Source organism: Drosophila guanche, unplaced genomic scaffold, assembly GCF_900245975.1.
Source record: "Drosophila guanche unplaced genomic scaffold, DGUA_6, whole genome shotgun sequence".
NCBI classification, from domain to species: Eukaryota; Metazoa; Arthropoda; class Insecta; order Diptera; family Drosophilidae; genus Drosophila; species Drosophila guanche.
In genome coordinates this window covers 12,505,731-12,522,723 of record NW_022995743.1, presented here as the reverse complement: position 1 = coordinate 12,522,723, position 16,993 = coordinate 12,505,731, and the positions used below count along the sequence as shown (strand labels likewise).

General features: G+C 49.3%; 6 protein-coding genes across 6 annotated transcripts; 2 read left to right on the top strand and 4 right to left on the bottom strand.

Annotated features, from left to right (window-relative positions):
- Positions 1-73: 73 nt before the first annotated feature.
- On the bottom strand, positions 74-1,200 carry LOC117591913 (antigen 5 like allergen Cul n 1-like). Its single transcript, XM_034285303.1, has 3 exons — positions 1,048-1,200; positions 597-988; positions 74-530 (listed from the first exon to the last, which is right to left on the bottom strand). Exons 1-3 carry the CDS (start codon positions 1,198-1,200, stop codon positions 89-91), a joined length of 987 nt encoding a protein of 328 aa, XP_034141194.1. The 3' UTR covers positions 74-88.
- A 129-nt stretch (positions 1,201-1,329) lies between these two features.
- Positions 1,330-2,271, top strand: LOC117590882 (antigen 5 like allergen Cul n 1). The gene is made up of 2 exons (XM_034283914.1): positions 1,330-1,476; positions 1,542-2,271. Exons 1-2 carry the CDS (start codon positions 1,345-1,347, stop codon positions 2,211-2,213), a joined length of 804 nt encoding a protein of 267 aa, XP_034139805.1. The 5' UTR covers positions 1,330-1,344; the 3' UTR covers positions 2,214-2,271.
- On the bottom strand, positions 2,262-3,758 carry LOC117590876 (toll-like receptor 9). Its single transcript, XM_034283901.1, has one exon. It carries the CDS (start codon positions 3,738-3,740, stop codon positions 2,316-2,318), a length of 1,425 nt encoding a protein of 474 aa, XP_034139792.1. The 5' UTR covers positions 3,741-3,758; the 3' UTR covers positions 2,262-2,315.
- A 10,567-nt stretch (positions 3,759-14,325) lies between these two features.
- Positions 14,326-15,356, top strand: LOC117581773 (protein crossbronx). Its single transcript, XM_034269192.1, has 4 exons — positions 14,326-14,470; positions 14,524-14,588; positions 14,649-14,752; positions 14,807-15,356. The coding sequence occupies exons 1-4, from the start codon at positions 14,394-14,396 to the stop codon at positions 15,284-15,286; spliced, it is 726 nt and encodes a 241-aa protein (XP_034125083.1). The 5' UTR covers positions 14,326-14,393; the 3' UTR covers positions 15,287-15,356.
- LOC117581777 (UPF0598 protein CG30010) lies at positions 15,303-16,155 on the bottom strand. The gene is made up of 2 exons (XM_034269204.1): positions 15,930-16,155; positions 15,303-15,868 (listed from the first exon to the last, which is right to left on the bottom strand). Exons 1-2 carry the CDS (start codon positions 16,122-16,124, stop codon positions 15,362-15,364), a joined length of 702 nt encoding a protein of 233 aa, XP_034125095.1. The 5' UTR covers positions 16,125-16,155; the 3' UTR covers positions 15,303-15,361.
- Positions 16,024-16,801, bottom strand: LOC117581785 (DNA-binding protein SMUBP-2). Its single transcript, XM_034269217.1, has 2 exons — positions 16,723-16,801; positions 16,024-16,663 (listed from the first exon to the last, which is right to left on the bottom strand). The coding sequence occupies exons 1-2, from the start codon at positions 16,727-16,729 to the stop codon at positions 16,188-16,190; spliced, it is 483 nt and encodes a 160-aa protein (XP_034125108.1). The 5' UTR covers positions 16,730-16,801; the 3' UTR covers positions 16,024-16,187.
- Positions 16,802-16,993: the final 192 nt, after the last annotated feature.

Below are 16,993 nucleotides of genomic sequence, written 5' to 3'. Positions count from 1 at the left end.
ATCTCGGGGAAAAGCTGCCACTTGCGGCCACATCGAATTCCATTTTGTATGTGACGAATTGTGCAAATCGTTTGTATTCAGCTTGAAGCTAATGTTTCGCGGTTCTCTTTCGTGTTTTTAGACCAGCTTTGGTCCTTTTTTGCAACACCTCCTTGTAGGCAGCCCTTCGGGATCGGCCCAGGGGCTTGCCTGGCATGGCAAAGTTCCTGTAACGAGCGGCTATATTCTGGCTGTCGTGCGCTTCATCCAGTGGCGCGCTCTTTGGATCCGTGAGATCACAGCAGTCGGACTCGTCGCACATGAGACGCTCCTTGTCGGAGCACAGAGCCCGGTAGGCCTGATTGATGCCAAAGCGGCACAACTCGCCGGGCAGGTGTCCCGTGGGATAGATGGGCAGACAGTCGTGGTAGCAGCTGTAGACGCACTTTGTCAGATGGTACGTCCACTTGTCCTTTGTGTACAGCGCCATGGCACAGCCTATGCCCTCGACGGAGGCGGTGATCATCTGCAGATAGTGTCCCACGTCCTGCCTGGAGGAGCAGCAAGCAGATGAAAGCGATTGAAAGAGATTGACTGGCGGCAGACAGACAGCTCACTTGGTTAGATTATTGCCACCCAGAATGGTGGTCAGATCCACATAGATGTACTCGTCCTGCCACGCCTTCAGCTGCGAGCGCAGGATCTTGAGGGGATCCTGATCGCCGCGGAACTTGTTGTAGGCCTCGTTCTGCCCGGGCAACTGGTAGGATGGCGAGCGAATGCAGCTGTGCCGCTGCAGCAGGCACTTCATCACACTGAGCTCCGCCAGCCAGGCGAGTCGCTCGTCCCAGTGCACCGTCAGCATGCGCTGCGCTGCCGGCAGCTTGTGGAACGTGCCACGCGCCACCTGATTCCTCGCCACATTGTGCTCCCTGACGATGTAGCGCGCCAGCGAGTTGTCAATCCGCAGCAGCTGTGCGCCCGCAGGACACGCTGCGCTGTCGAATGTCTGACAAGGTTTCAGCAGGGCTCGCCTCAAGTCGAAGCCCCCCGTCGACTCCCACTTACCCGCGAGTGTGTGCAGGCCAGGTGTGGTCCAGTGCCCTCGAAGCAGGCGCCCTGCGCGCAAAAGTCGAACTCCTGCTGCTCGCACAGGCAGCAGCGGAGGCGGAGACACAGCCAAATGCAGAGCCAAAGGTGCAGCCGCCTGTCCACTGCCATGTCTACTGATGGCCGCTGTGACAGGTTTCGCTTCCCATCCGCTTGCGGGCCATGCAAATCGCCATTTGCCAGCCGTCGGCGTGTCGCGCAAACAAACAAATTGCGACTGCAACTGCCGCCGCACATCAGTCCGACAGCATCAGCATGTCTCGTGTGTCGCACATCCTTTTGGTCGTCCTTTTGTGCCCGTTCTCCGGCTGTCATGGCTGGGACTACTGCCAGCAGCACTGGTGCTCGGGCTCAGCACTCGAGCACGTGGCCTGCAACAATAATGGCGTAGGGAGCAGCCTCAGCTCATGCCTTAACCCGTATCCTTATCTGCTGGTTTTTCCTCCCCCCAGAGCTTGGGCGCGCAGTGCAGGCGCGAGGCCCGACTGCTGCCGCTGAGTGCCGAGCTGCAGGAGTTTATTGTGCGCCAAGTGAATCTCTATCGGAATCGTGTGGCCTCGGGCACATTCCGCCACTTTGCGGCCGCCGACCGCATGGCCAGCATCCAGTGGGACCCCGAACTGGCGACGCTCGCCGAGCTGGCGGTCAGGCAGTGCACTCTGGACACGGACAAGTGCCGCAACACCAGGCGCTTCAAGCACGTCGGCCAGATCGTGGGCCACGTCATCTTCAGTGCGTATCGCTTCAGCGATCGCCAGCTGATCGGCCACAAGATCTACAATTGGTTCAAGGAGTACAAGCGGGCCACAGAGGGCCTGGTGCCGGACGATCTCCGCGGAGCCACCGCCAGCTTCCGGCAGCTCGTGCAGGAGCGTGCCACCCACATGGGCTGTGGCGTGTTGCGGCAGCCTCGCCTGCGCTGGCTGCAGCAGTTCATCGTCTGCAATTTCGCCCGCGAGAGTGTCTACCACGAGCCGCCCTATGCCAGCGGCCACCAAGCGGCTGCCGGCTGCCAAACGGGCCCCAATCCCCGCTTTCCCCATCTGTGCGGCCTCGAGGAGCCCTACGACGTGAATGCCGTGGATCGTTTTGCCACCAGCCAGAATGATTTAATCTATGGCTGACTCTCGTTCAAAGTCCCAACCCCAAACAGAAGTGATTCCTCACTTTCATACACTTAAATATTCAATTGTTTATGGGTTGGAAATGCATACAAAACTGGTGGTCTAACTCAGATTCTCCTGTCGATTGGGTTCGATGGTGACGCGCGCATAGGGACTGCCAGCACCCACCTTTCTGCGCATGGTGACGCCTCGATGTGGCCGCAGACCCATCACAATCAGGTAGATGCCGACGGCGCAGAGGGCGATGAGGGTGAGCACCACCAGGCCGTAGGCCCAGCGGGGCCAGGTGTCGCAGCTGAAGGCCTCGTGGCGGGCCGAGGTGACGAGCATGCCGCGGATGCGGGACGGCTTGAAGCAGCGTCCGCCAGTCTCGACGGGCAGCCGCTTCAGCCAGACCAGCTCGCAGTCGCAGTGAAGCGGCAGACCGTTGAGATCCAGCTCGGCAAGTTGTCCAAAAACCGGCGACAGCGAGGCGTTAAGAGAGCGCAAAATGGTGCCACGAAAGGACAGCGAACGGAGCGTGGGAAAGGACGAGCCTGCCTTTGGCAGGGCCCCGAAGGCGTCGCCGTCGAAGTGGTTCATGTGTCGGCTGTTCTGGAAGCTGAGCGACTCCAGCAGCTCGAGGCGTGCCAGCGCATTGGCGGCCACGCCCTCCAGCAGGGACATGTCCTCCACAAACAGCTGGCGGACTTGCGTGAGGTTAGCCGTGTCCTCGGGCAGCAGGCGCTCCAGCAGATTGTCGCTGATGTCGAACTGGAGCAGCGTCAGCGGCAGCTGGGCAGGCACACGCCGGAAGAGATTGCGCCGCAGCGAGAGCTCCTTCAGTGGAGCCCCAGCGGGCAGGCGCAGCTCCCGCAGGCTGCAGGCATCCAGGCGGAGTGTGTTCAGCTGCCAGTTGATGCCCAGATCGCTGTACAGATCTGCCGCCTGCAGCTGCGCCGTCTCGTTGAGTCTGCGGTTCCAGGAGAGGTCCAGCGAGCTGAGCACCAGCAGCGGAGCCAGCAGCTGGCCCGGCAGCGAGCGCAGATTGTTGTGCGCCAGATCGAGCACCTGCAGATGGGGCAGACCCGCAAAGGTCTGCGGCTCCACCTGCGAAATGCTGTTCCAGCTGAGGTACAGCTCCCGCAGGCTGACGAGCTTCGCAAAGTTGTTGCCGCTCAGCTGGCTGATGTTGTTGTGCATCAGATTGAGCTGGTGCAGGCTGTCGCTGCTGAAGACTGGCGCCCTGTCCAGCGCATTCCACGACAGATCCAGCGTGTCTATGTAGAGGGGCAGCAGCTCCGAGAGCTCCGCCGTGCGGTACTCCTTGTAGCTGCAATCGATGCGCAGCGCTCGCATGCCCCAGGGCGCGGCACTCACATTGTTGCACTCGCACGAGTGCCGCGTGTCCCGCTTGGAGTCTGGATAGCAGAAGCGATCCACCTCATCGGCGTCCGCTCCGACACTGCTGGACCCCAAAGCCACCAGCAGCAGCAGCAGCAGCAGGAAGCTCACTCCGGCTCTGCTTTTACACGTATTTCTTCCCATGATGAAGGTTCTTGGTAAACTGAATGCTCCAGTTCGATGAATGGTCTGGCTGCTTCCACTTCGCTTCCATATCTTATCTGCAGGGCAGGCAAAAGCTTCGCTCGGTTAACCCAATCAATTGCCTACCTTTCGTGTTAGTCACTGGCATTCATTTTGCGTATCGTAGTAAGGCATTTCAAATGGTTGATAAGATAAGCGCCGAGCTTTACTTTACGTTACTTTACCCCTTTATCGCGGTGTCTCTCTCTCTCTCTCTCTCTTTGCAGCTTTGTTATCTCTGTTGTTATCTGTTTGATTAATCATTTGCAGCTAGCCATGCGTGGGACACAGATACACAATATTGATGGACTTCGAACACCCCAAACCCTCACTACACACACACACAGAACAGCCTCTCCAGAGAACTCGCATTTCAGTTGAAAAGTCATGCACAGACGCTGCCTCCCGTCTTCAGTCTCAGTCTCAAGTTCAATTTGTAATTACACTCAATGTCTTTGGCTGGGGATTTGGCGACAGCGGATAGGCACACGAGTCTTGTATTTATGTGTGCTCTAAGCTTGAGTGTTTGTGCCAACTCTAGCCTTAACGACACAACAGGCAGAGTATTTTCAATGCTCCGCTTCCCTACACACATTTGTCGCTTCCTCTGACTATTCTGCGACATTTGTCAGTGCCTTTGGCAGTGTCTTTTCTGGCCAATTGATGGGGCTTACACACACTCGAAGCATTTGCATAAATTAAAGACTTTAAGTTGTATTTTATTGGCGCTTTCGTCTCACAAGCTTCACTCGAATGTTCCCCTCGATGCGCAGTGTAATCCCATTCTTGGGATCGAACAGCGGCAGGCAAACTTTTGAGCTGGAAAATAGGTGAGTAAGCCCCAAGTAAAGACTGTTCCATGTATGATTGTTCCTTTTCCACTTACCAATACAACTCCTTTGGCCTTTCGCCAAGGAAAAGGAAAGTTTTGAACTGAAGTAAGTTAGAGTTGAGCGTAAAGTTGAGTGTTATGAAGCTCACGTCAGGGTGTCATCCTCCTCGCATGATCGATCAATCCATCCTGCTCCGCACATATCAGAGTATCGAGCATTGCAAATCTGACAAAACTGCCAAAAAGATGAAGGTAAAAGCACGGCTAACTCACGGAGAGCTTGGATTTCCCTACATCTCATCATCGGCCGTCTGTCCACAGTCCGCACTCTGGGGCTTCTCGCACAAAACTGAAAAGATAAGTGCGAACGGACAGACGGACATTGTACTCTTCAAGTACCGGGTATTAAAAGGGGATATTTCAATGGCAAATTGATGAGGCTCACATAGCTCCACACACGCTCGAAACGCACGGACGGCACACACATGGAACGCGTCATAGACATTTGCATAAATGGAAGACTTGAAAAGTCGAACAGCCCGAGGCTCGTGCCCTGGGGTTCGAAGGGATCCTAAAACTCTCTCGCTGTGTGCGTGTACTTAATTGTATTTCAATTTCAATATGCCACCCACATGCTGAGGCTCTCGAGTCATTGTTGGCAGGCAAAAATGTATTTTTAACTAAAAACTCATTAATTACATTGAGCAGAGTGGGCCGCCTCGGAGTGCGTGTGCGTGTGCGTGTGTGCCTGGTATAATTATGGCATTACAAGCAATTTAATTAAAGCCCAATTTTCGCACATCTGCAATAATGGAATTGTTAATTAATGGGCCAAATCAGTCTGGACTGGACTGGAGTGGAGTGGACTGTGGCTGCGTCACAAATTGAAATATAAAATCCGCTCTAAACGTGCCCCGCAATCGGTGGCAATCGGTTCGGTTATGGCTGGCAGAATATTTATGAAAATTGTAATATTGAATTGTTTTCTGATTCGCTGACTGCTGCTGCTGCAATCAATGGCGGAAAATGCAATTTCCCCCGAGCAGAACATGCAATCATTAAAAGCGCTTGATTATCCACGGGCAGGCAGACGGAATGGCATTGTCCCTCATCGTCTCTATCCTGCAATTGACTTTAACGAGGACCCCCAGAGGACTGACTGTCACAGCAAGCTGGTGTGTGGCTTGTGCAGGCTGGAGGGGCGTGTCCGTGTCTCTTTGTATGACAGTTTATGGCGCACTAATTGAGTCGCGCTTGTCAGGCATTTGTCTAATAATGGCGCATCAATTTGGTCCAGGCTTCAGCAACAGCTTGAATGGAGTTGCTGCTTAGCCTGGCTATTAGCAGTAGAGCTGCTGACTGCAATTGTGCCAAGAGAGAGTGGCTGTGGCTGTGACTGTATGCTAAACATTTCATGGCTCGGGGCCACCACGCCGCAAAGTATGCAACAAAAGCATGCAGCCGACACACATCTAATTGCGTTTGAAAACGTTTCTGTCACGCCATTTAAAGCTCGTTATTTAAACAGGCATCGGCTGGATCCATTAGTCGGGCTTTAAGGGCTCCCACACATGCAATTACTTCTTGTGGTTAGCCTTTGGGGTGCTCAATTAAATCGACAAATTTAAAGAAAATGATTGCGTCTAATGGGCAGAGGGACGTGCCCGCCCACAGAATGCGAGCCGTCAACCGCAACCAGCCAACGGGTATGCCGATGCCCCAATGCTGTGTGTGTTTACTCGCACTGTGGCTTAGATCTTCTCCACTGACAACAGTTGAATAATGAACAAATAATGGTGCCTGGCAGCAGCTTCTTGTCTGCTGCGGATATTAAGTATACGCAGGGGAGTGACAGCAGAGAGAAACGTTAGAGAACAAAGGCAACCTAATCAAATTACAACTGAAACCCATACGCAGTGTGGCACACAAGGGTTGCCCATCTGCCTGCCAGCATGGCTGATAATAATATTAGTATTCAATGAATGTTTTAATCCTGGCTGCCCATCTTGTGTTGCTGCTGCTGCTGCTGCTGCCCAGCAGCATTGTTTTCTACAGCAAAAGAGAGCTTGAAAGTCTGCTGTAACTTTTGTTTTGCACATCGAATGCCTGTTGTGGCCGTCGGATACTAATTAATTTTCAACCTGTGCAGCAACGAACCGATGCATTGCTATGCATTGATTTCAGCACAATTCAGGACTGAAGGCCATAAATGTTGACTGTAGCTGCAGCTGCCCCCAGCCCGCCCATCCAGCTGTCAGCTCTGTTTGGCTGTTTTTGCTGAAGATTTATTGCCTGTTGCCAAAGGCCCACAAAATTAATGTTGGGCTTAGCAGAGTTTTGGCCCAGGGTTCGACAGCGACAGGAGGCGTGGGTTGCCCAGAGCGTACTCTGTGGCCCTTAATGAAGCTGTTAATGCGAGTCCTGTGCCATGTGTGTGAGCATCTAATAAGACGCTTATGTCTGTTGTCGTTTCGTTGGCCATTTCACACACCCTTTCGAGGGCTAAGCCATTAGCCCGTGACAGTCATCTGCCTCGGCTTGTTTTTTTTGTAATTTTATTGCTCGGGTTTTTTATGGTCAGACGAAAGCCTCAACTAGTACTTCATCTTTTGCCTGGGCAGCATTTATTTTGATGTGCTCCACTTGATTGGATCGTAAAGTTCGAGGATCGGGGAGCAGCGACAAAGAGTTCAGTCTGAAAGCCCCAACTGATTTCATTTTGCTGTTGGTTGTGGCCTCCAGAGGGACTGTGGTGAGAAAGTATTGTGGCACGCATTGAGCGCTTGCCTAATTAGATAAAGTGAAAGCGAGCGAGCCGCAACAATGGCAGCTGTCATCCTGCAAGTGGCAGCCTGGCAAGTGGGCCATGTTCTGACATATTTTAGGAGCAATAAGTGCAGTCTAATTTGATTACGGGCTCAAAACCTGAAGTCCTCCAGCCAACAAAGGATGCAGCGCCAGCGCCCAGCATCAGAGAGCCAGAGTCGAGGCAATCAGTTGGAAGGATGTGTGTAATTGACAGCGCCAAGCACACTTGACAGGCTCGCTCACACACACACACACACACATGGCCCTGGGATGTAGGCAACACTTTTCGCCCCTCTCGAAGCTCTGCAGAGTTTTGTGTTTAAGGGCAAAATGAATATTAAGCATTCGCCTGCTCGCATGAAATGATTTTCGTAATTGAATTGAAACGTCCTCATCGATGGCATGGTGGGGGGGGCATTAATTATATTACAAGTGGGGCACCGGCATGGGGGCGGTAATTGAAATTTGTGTGCCCTGCAAGCAGAAGTTCATAAAATTGCGCATAAAGCACACAGAGAACTGTCAATAAAAGTGACACACAGCCGGGCAGGCGGCGGCTAAGAGCATTTGTCCTGATTATTTATGTAACGGCATTCCGTTACGGATTTTGGGGTGCCTGCCAGCCCGCTGCCTGCCTGTCATTGTGTCTGTCTAAATAATGTTTAATGCAGAAGCCAGATAGACACACTCTTAGGATACGCTCAAGTTCAGGAGCCAAGGACACGCCTGGTTCATTGACTGACTTTGACTGGCAGGGCCTGGGCTGGGAAGATCAAAGCAAACACATTAAGCCAGGTGTTCGTTCGTTCTGCCTCCTGTTGATATTGAAGCCGGGAACGTCATAAATCTTTGTATGCTCCAGAGGCTGTCGCCTCTAGATTTGTCCTAAACAGAAGCCCCAGCACACAAATCCACTCACATCGTATCCAACAAGTTTTCAAATTGACCCAAAACATGGCCAAAAAAAAAGAAAGATTTTATTTTTATTATTTTTTATTTTTATGATGCATTTAAAACTTCTTGATTATGCCAAAGAGAGAGAGAGAGCGAGAGGCAGCTGCAGGAATATGTAACTTATTTAATTTCCTCTCCACCTCGTAGCTACCCCAAGCACCCGCCCAAAAGTTCATTTCAAGTTTTTGTGTTGCAGCCATAAATTCTCTAGGCCGAAACCTAAAATATAAACATCCACAGCCGAATGGCTGTGTGTGTGTGCAAAAAAGTTAGATATGGTCGTAAATCTAGCATTTGTCAGTCGCCTGCGACCATAGGGCACTGCCAGAAAACCAAAAGGCACTCAAACAGAAGTAGAATTGAATTGGAAGACAACTCGCTGCCGATTTCTGCAAGTGTGTGGCGCAAAACGTGCATCTCTGCCGTCCTCTAATTGGCCTTTTTATGCACACTGGCACACTGGCACACTCGACATCATTGCCATTTCCAGGGCCATTTCCGTGCCAAAGCAGTTTATCACTCTAACTATGCGCATTCAGGGTGTAGCTACTGCTGCACCTCCTGCTGCTGCATTGCGATTCAATATTTCGTATGGGTTTGCAGTATGGCTGCTGTCTGCCGTTTCTGGGTCTAGCGATTGCCGCCGGGCTAACGAAGCTCTTAACGTGACACACACACACTCTCCACAGAGGTTCCACCACTCTGTCGTCCAGATTTCAGCCCTTCCCCTACCCTGCCCTACCCTCTTTCCAAACTGCAACAAAGTGCTAATCTAGTGCGAGCGGAGGACAGTCGCATTGCAGTCCCTGCACACACACCCTTTTCGTATCAACTCTCGCAGCGGTGTGGCTGCGCTTTCCCCGCCTAATCGCCATGTGCGACAGGCTTAACTTGTCAGCTTTGAGTGTCAGCGTTGAGCCTCGTTTAGCCTTTGAGTGGTGGAGATGTTGAGCAAAGAGAGAGAGAGAGAGAGAGAGAGAGAGAGGCCTTCCTTCGTGTGCTTTGGTGCGTAACTCGGTTGACATGTTATTAGTTTCATCAGCGAAATGGCTGCTTTTTGTCCCCTTCAATTAATTGTGGCCCTAGGCAGGGCCAGGCAGTGCCAGCAAAGCGGAAAATAGCGAATGATCCAGCTGCCTGGGGCTTCTTAAAGGAAGGATCCAAGGCGGATTAATCGTTGATGGTTTCCCAATCACGATTTAATTTCCAATCAGAGGCGGCTGTTCGGTCTTTCTCTCTCTGTTCTTAGCTTTAGGGTTTTTGGCTTTAGTATTCATAAAATTGAGTTTACTGCAAACATTTACTGCAACGAGTCTTCATGTATAAATCGATTAATTAGAGAGCTGTCATCGTGCCGGGCTTTTCCTTCCGTGTGCAGGCCAAGCACAATTGAACAATAATGGGACAGCCTCATTAAATGCTCAGCAGCAAAGAGACAAGGACAACGACAGCAAGCAGCAAACAGCAAGCAGGATCGTGAGTTAAAGGAAAGGTCGAACTTTAGGTCTGTGCCCTGCTCTGTTTAGAGCTGCTTTCGCCTTCATTGTTCGACAATAAAAAGCTGTTGTTCATTTTTATGGAGTAACGCCTTGCGCCTCCTTGTGGCTGGCGCTGAGACGGTGCCTGCCCAGACGTCGTCATTGTCCTTGCCGCCATTGTCGCCAGGCATTATTGTGTGGGGAAACAACAAGCAGGCACTTGCCTTGCCTTATAGTTATAGCCGGTACGGGGCATGGTGTTTGTGGATGACGCACATAATGAGTCTGCGTGGCAAGTACAAAAGTTTATAAATATGATGGAATAATTAAAACTTGGCGCCAATTTGAGGGCGTTCCCCAAGTCAAAGGTGGCCAAAAGGCTGTGTTGGCTGTTGGCTCTTGGCTGTGGCTTGGCTCCCCTTTGGGAGCCAGCCGCAATTTTTCTTTCCTGCCATATTCTGCGGGTCCCCTGGCCGGGGAGATGTGAGAATTTGTATGCTTTATGTTTTGCAAATGCTTAGAAAAGTTGTTGTTTTGTTTGGCTTTGCTTTTTCCTGAACTTTGTTTCGCTACCTTTTTGCCCCAACCACTTCCTTGGGCGCTTCTCCTTGCTGTGTTAATTATGCAACATTAATTAAGAGCTGATGCGAGCATAGAGGCTTTAAGCAGGTCACAGCAACGCTTTAAAGACACTTTCTCAAGTGTGAGTCTCCCATTTCCCATTACCCATTACCCATTACCCATTTCCCTTTGCATCTGTCAACGCTTTAGATTCAAAGCATTCAAAGCAGCAGCAGCAGGCACCATAATTATGTGCACATTTCTCAAAGGCAGGACACGTCTGCAGGCCAGCCACTCAGCAGAGTTTCTTTGCAGCCAGAGAACGACCTCGGTGCAGTGACTCCAACTTCGACTGCGACTCAGACAGGGACATGCGGAAATGTGCTCCGCTTTGGCATTTGGTTCAATGAACCTCAATGACAGCAGCACCAGCAGCAGCAGCTTTAACCCGAGCAAGATGAATCCGCCAGTCCACTTAAAGTTTGCTTCAGCTTGGGGCAATAGAAGAGTTAGTAGAGTTTGGGCACTCGTCGGACGCTGTAACACATGTTGGCTCAGATTGGCTTTGATGGGCGCCAAGGTGAGCCTCAGCTCCTGCCGCTGCCCCTGCCAAAAGGAGAGTTCTTCAGCCACAGAGCACAGCTCTTCGATTTGTTTGAATTTGTTTCTTGAGGGAGTGCCGGCTGGCGAGGCAAACTGAAAAGTTTACAAAAAAAATCTCTAGCAAGAACACGAAGTAAGCTCGAAACTTGCTTGTCTCCTGTCCTGTCCTGTCCTCGTGTTGTCCTTTTTGTGTGTAGTTGTTGGCCGTAAATCCTTTTGCCTTAAAAATTTGTTGCTCTCTCGCTCGTGTGACAGCGCCAGGCGTGCCATGATGAATGAGTGAGGGGCGGCCGCATATTTTGCATGTGTTTGAAGAAATGCAACCCAGGCACCAGGCACCAGGCACTCTAACATGACATGGCCAAGATATGTCAATTTCCAGGCTGATGCACACACACACAAGAGGCGCAGAAACAAAGCAGCCAAAAAGGTGAAGGTGGCAAACAAAACGCCAAACGAATTGGGCTGCTGAAAAGCCAAAGATTCTCATCCAATTTGCAAAAGTGGCGCCTCGCATTTGGAACACACATACGCAGCGTTGGCTCTTCGATGGGGTACTGGCGGCACACTGGCGGGAATACACTACGCGATATTTGCAGTCAGTGTCGGTGGATGGGGCACGTGCCTGCTGGCAAGTCAAACATTACAACATTACGCGCTTTCCAATTCACCTGTGAAAATCATTTTCTTCGTCGACAACACACAAAAACAAAGTCAGAGCCAGAGCCAGAGCCAGACAACGTGCCGAATTCTTTTCTCTTTATTCTCCTTTTTTTTGTACTTTTGCGCGAATTTGCCTTGTCAAATGTTGAAGGAGACGTGACAAGCATTAGCTACAGCTACAACCTGCGCCACGATAATGTCGATGTCGCCGTTGACGCCTGCCTGCCTGCAGCGCCACACCCCAACGGCCCCCTTGAATTCCGTGGGCTCTGCTGTGTTCTGTCGTGTAGTTTGGCATATCATTTCGTCGCTGTAAGCCGAGTGGCAGACCTCACGTACAGCTCATGTATGTATTTGTTTGGTACATCTGCTCTCAGGTGCGAACCGCCAAAAGTTTGCCACTCCACAAAGTGCCTTTTGATGTTTTTCGCCCGCTCCACTCAACTCTTTTAGTGGCTGCAACTAGCGAACTGACTAACGAACTAACTAGCTAAATTTGATGCCAAATGGAAGTAAGAAGAGTCAGAGTCACACACAGAGCAATATGCAAATGAAATGATTTTACTGCAAATAAAACTACAATTGATTCGCATTTACATTTCATTGAGTAAATTGCACAATTGCAAATGGACTGGGACTGGGACTGCGACTGGGACTGGGACTGGGACTTGCTGGAATACTCTAAATAAATGGCATAACATTTTCCCCATTTGCCATTCAATCTCACATGAGAGCACGCTCCGTATGCCCCCCACCGATAGAAGATGGCTCGAGAAATCACATAAAAATACACAAAGTCAGACAGACTTGGCCGGGCAAGGCCAAAACAGCAACAAAAAACGACAAGAGCGCCTTCCATTTTTATTGGCATATACTCGAACTTATGGCATAACAAAACGTTGGCATCTCTGCACCAAATTGTGTCTCAAATGAAACCGTTTTTAAATTTCCCCATTCAATAAATGTGCACAAATTGTCGCGTAAGTTAGCACAGGATCAAGCGCACAACTCTTAAGAGTTCTTTGTGGAACTGATCTGATCTGCGCATTTGGGCTCCATTGGCTGTAGAATAATGCAAATGACTCTCGATGCCAGTGGAGCGCAAATGGCGTTGAAATTGAAAATCAAAATGACTACTTCAAGCGTCAGCGGAGCCAGCAGGAGGGTCATGAATACAGATGCAAACAAAAACACACACACACACACATCAAAGTGCGATGAGTATTCTGGTGCGTGGGGGGAGTGCGGCGTGCGTCTTACACATTTCGATTACATTTTGAGTGGTTCCTTTTTTCCTTTAAATTGCTGCATCCGCAAAGTTTTGGCCGCCCGCCCTCATGAAATATGTAGACCGGAAATGACTGGAATGGGACACGAATGGCGTTGGTGCTAAAGGTAGCGCAAATTACTGAAATATGCATGCGGCTCGGCCCGGCTAGGCCATTATCGGGAGCTTCCTTTTCTCTAAGAAGTACCGCAGCCATGGATGGACATTGGAACTACGTGCCGGGAATGCCCAAAACGATTGCCTCGACACTCGGACACTCGGACACTCGGGTTCGTCTATTGGCCATGGCTTTGTGAAGGGCATTTGCTTCCTCTTCTCTTCTCTTCTCGTTGGGCTTTTGTGGTTTTGAAACTGCACGTTATTTGATTGCGTTATTGAAATTGACTGTGGCTGGCTTCATTACTATAATGTCCAGTTGGACAGGGCAGGTGGGTCACATTGTGGTAGCTTTGACTGGAAGTCTACGCTGGAATTCAATTATAAATGCCACAAGATTCCGGCCATGCCTTGGCTTATGAATATAAATCTGTATGCGAATGCTGTGTGGGTAGCCCACACTTAATTGACATCGGCATAGGCATAGGCATAGGCTCCTCCTCAGGTGACTCCCCACCACAACCTCCACCCGCACTGCTTTGTAATTACTTACTTGATGATTTTGCCGCTGGGAAAGTTAAATTAAATGGGGATTAGTTGAGCATTTTAATTAACAAAAGGCAAGTGTCCTTGGCTGATCCTTCAAGTTTGAAATTCGACTGAAATTTATCTTTCTTGGTTGCTGCTCTGCTAAGATTTAAAGTTCACAAAATTTCGGGTGTTCTCTTCGATCAAGAGAGGGGGGCTTATCTCGCAAGGCACTTTGCGTTTGTTTAGTATCAACCTAGCAGCTGATTTAAGTCTGATTTAGACTTTTCTAACCAAACTTTAAATCACTTTAGGGAATACCACTAATTCTTGTGGCAGCTCTTTTCGCGAAGATCTTATTATATTAATGTTTAGGAGCAGCTTGGCAAACGAAATTTCAATATTAATTAAAGAAAATAAAATATACAATGCCTCATACCGCTTGACAAGCCACAAGTGGTCAAATACGTAACATTCCATATCCATTAACCTTTTCAGTTTTAACCTTATTTTGCAAGCAATTCAATACAAAAAAAGTCATGAAAACTAACCTATCTTATAGAGAATTGATTAATGAATCGGATAAAACTATATGTTTAGCGCTGAGAATCCTAACTAGCTAGTAATATTAAACAGAACATCAAAATTAAGTAAAGTGATTTAAGCAGATGAGAATGTATATTTTGGTATACTTTGGGTCTTGCGGTATATTTTGCTGATAAATCCGCGGTCACACTACTGCGCTCTTGTTTATTTTTAATAGTTAATAGTTTTTAATAGTCTTAAAACATATTCGTATCACGATGACACTCGACTTGGATGCAATCAAAAAGGAAGATAAGATCCTGATCAATCAGGAGTACAAAATCCTGGCTGAATAGTAAGCGCCTCTGTTTTGTCCTTCGAGTCTCTGCTAATCATTTCCATTTCCAGCAAAATGATTGAGTCGGAGAAGCTGGGTGGCATATATACAATACCCAGTTTAGCCAATTCCTTGCGTTAGTATTGCTACATGCATAAATATGAACACTTCACTTCAATATTCCACTTCTTTTCAGAATGGTTTGGTGTCTTCTTTGGACGCCAGGGCTTCTACGCAGAAAGCGTATTTCGGTTCTCTCTGCTGCTGCCCGAACGTTTCCCGGATGATAAAAGTCTTCCAGTAAATGCTGCCAACTGTGCAGGCAGATAGCTTTTACTAATCTTTCCCTTTTAGACTGTAATTTTTCAGCAAAATATCCTGCATCCCCATGTGTGCCCGTACACCAACAGCCTGGACATTAGTCATGCCTTTCCAGAGTGGCGATGTGGCGAAGATCACCTCTGGCAGCTCTTCAAGTACATGCAGGCGATATTTTCGGACCCCTTGGACAGCATGCGAGGCATTGAAATTGACAAACTAAAGAATCCCGAGGCCGCCGACCTGCTGCTAAACAACCGTGAGGAGTTTGCTGCCCGCGTCCTGGAGAACATCAAGGAGAGCAAGGAGCACATCTATGACCCACAACCTACGGAGGATCCGCATTATATAGCATTTGAAAAGTTTCAACCAGATGTGCATGGGCCGGTCTTGGAGCGAATCAAAGCGGGCAGGTGTAACCAGACGGACTCCAGCCTTCAACAGGCGAATGGCGGCGCTGCCACCGGCCTCTCTTGGGTGAAGGAGGGCGAATTCAAGCCGTTGAGCATTGAGTAAAGGTAATCTGTACATATAGTAGTTCAAATGTTGTCTCAATTATATTCCATTAAAGTTTAATGTTACACTATTCAGCTACTGACACTCCTCGCTCATGGGAAACCGTTGAGTTCCGGTAACCCAATCATTCTCCAGCTTCAATCGCTCGCCGTGCCATTTGAAATGTGTCGGAGACGCGTCTCCGGCTGGAAACTCAAAGTGTTGGCTAAGTTCAATGGCCAGTTTGGAGCGAACGAGGCCAATGCCACCCACTTGTGGCGTGGCTGGATGATAAACCCGTCCATTCTTGGGATCCATATACAATTGATGCGGTTCAAAGGGCAATGTTAGAACTTGGCCTGCATGGGCATAGCTCAGAACTTCCTCGCCGCCGTCTACCTTCTTCAATTGTTCAGTGAATACGAGCGGCGTGTCGTCGCATCGTATAAAGTTGCGTTCGCGTCCGCAGAGAGAGATGTAGGGGAAGTCGCTGAGGTATCGCTGCGTTTTGTTCAGACGTAGGCGAGTAAAGAAAAACTTGAGGAAATCCTTCTCCTTGAAGCAACTGGTAAAGTTCTTCATCCTAGCATCGTCCAAGAAGAGCTGAAGGGCACACATTCCATTATTAGTAATTAAACGCCAACTAATGCTTGGTGCAACTTACCATTCCCTCATGATCAATGTAGTAGAAATATTCTCGTATTTTCGGCTCTGGCGACTGTCCCTGAACATAGTGCAAATTCCGGGCAGACAGTAGATTAAAGCGAACGTTTTTCAGGTTTATTAAATGTCTAGGCTGTATTTTAATCATATTTTCATGAACTGCAAGATTTGAGAACGCGAGAACAGCTGATTTCATCAGCTGTCAAAGTGCAAGTGTATGTGTGTATTGTGTGATGGGGGACAACTATAAATTGAGAGACTATTTTCCTTTCTTTTTGGAGCCCCCGCCAGGCGTCTTCTGCATGCGCCCAACTTGCATATCCTTCAACTTGGCATCCAGTCGCTTTTTGGCATTTTTGACATCCTCCTCGTGACGCACTGTCTTCAATGGTTTGGGGTGCATAAATTTCTTGCGCTCTTCCCGCTTGATGTCCTCCCCACAGCCATGGACCTCGGGCAGACCATGCTTGAAGCAGAACCGCTTCTTGCAGTGCGGACAGTCCTGGCCCATCAGACTCGTTTTGGTCTTGCAGCGCGAATAGTCGCAGAGGTTGTCCACCTCCTTAACAGCGGTTAGCACATCGTCCAGCTTGAGATCCACCACTTGGCTGGGTATGCGCTCCAGAAGCTCCAGTGTATCATTTGTGCCGTAGTCTATCCGTTTGCCAGGCTTGGCAGGTGGAAACAGCGGCGTTTTATCCGCTTTCGTCGAGGTTGAGGGCTTGTTTGGATCGTCTGTCCAAAGGCAAAACTTTGTAATTGAAGAGCCAATGGTGTTTGGATTAATTGCTTACCCGCCATTAGTATTTGTTTTTCTTTTTACATACAAATTGTGGGATTTAGCTAGTTAACATTTTGTGAAATCAGATTTGTTGTTGATTTCTTGGTCAGCTGTTCTAACTATCGATAGTCAACTAAATTGTATCGAAACAAAAATCGATGCAAAAAATATCATTGCTTCTGCTGTTGTGGGCGCGTTTCGTTGTATTTAAAGTGTTCAAAGCAAACAGGTTAAAGTCATCCAGCAGTTCAAATTTGTCAAAGGAATTAAACGCGCATTCTGAA

Excerpts from the sequence above, each read along its gene's own strand:
- LOC117591913 (XM_034285303.1), bottom strand. The coding sequence starts at position 1,200 with ATGGCAGTGGACAGGCGGCTGCACCTTTGGCTCTGCATTTGGCTGTGT. Across the intron at positions 989-1,047 it reads TGGCCTGCACACACTCGCGG|ACATTCGACAGCGCAGCGTG; the intron begins GTAAGTGGGAGT and ends AAACCTTGTCAG. Across the intron at positions 531-596 it reads GGTGGCAATAATCTAACCAA|GCAGGACGTGGGACACTATC; the intron begins GTGAGCTGTCTG and ends CTGCTCCTCCAG.
- LOC117590882 (XM_034283914.1), top strand. The coding sequence starts at position 1,345 with ATGTCTCGTGTGTCGCACATCCTTTTGGTCGTCCTTTTGTGCCCGTTC. Across the intron at positions 1,477-1,541 it reads TGGCCTGCAACAATAATGGC|AGCTTGGGCGCGCAGTGCAG; the intron begins GTAGGGAGCAGC and ends TCCTCCCCCCAG.
- LOC117590876 (XM_034283901.1), bottom strand. The coding sequence starts at position 3,740 with ATGGGAAGAAATACGTGTAAAAGCAGAGCCGGAGTGAGCTTCCTGCTG.
- LOC117581773 (XM_034269192.1), top strand. The coding sequence starts at position 14,394 with ATGACACTCGACTTGGATGCAATCAAAAAGGAAGATAAGATCCTGATC. Across the intron at positions 14,471-14,523 it reads TACAAAATCCTGGCTGAATA|CAAAATGATTGAGTCGGAGA; the intron begins GTAAGCGCCTCT and ends TTCCATTTCCAG. Across the intron at positions 14,589-14,648 it reads CAGTTTAGCCAATTCCTTGC|AATGGTTTGGTGTCTTCTTT; the intron begins GTTAGTATTGCT and ends ACTTCTTTTCAG.
- LOC117581777 (XM_034269204.1), bottom strand. The coding sequence starts at position 16,124 with ATGAAATCAGCTGTTCTCGCGTTCTCAAATCTTGCAGTTCATGAAAAT. Across the intron at positions 15,869-15,929 it reads ACATTGATCATGAGGGAATG|CTCTTCTTGGACGATGCTAG; the intron begins GTAAGTTGCACC and ends TGTGCCCTTCAG.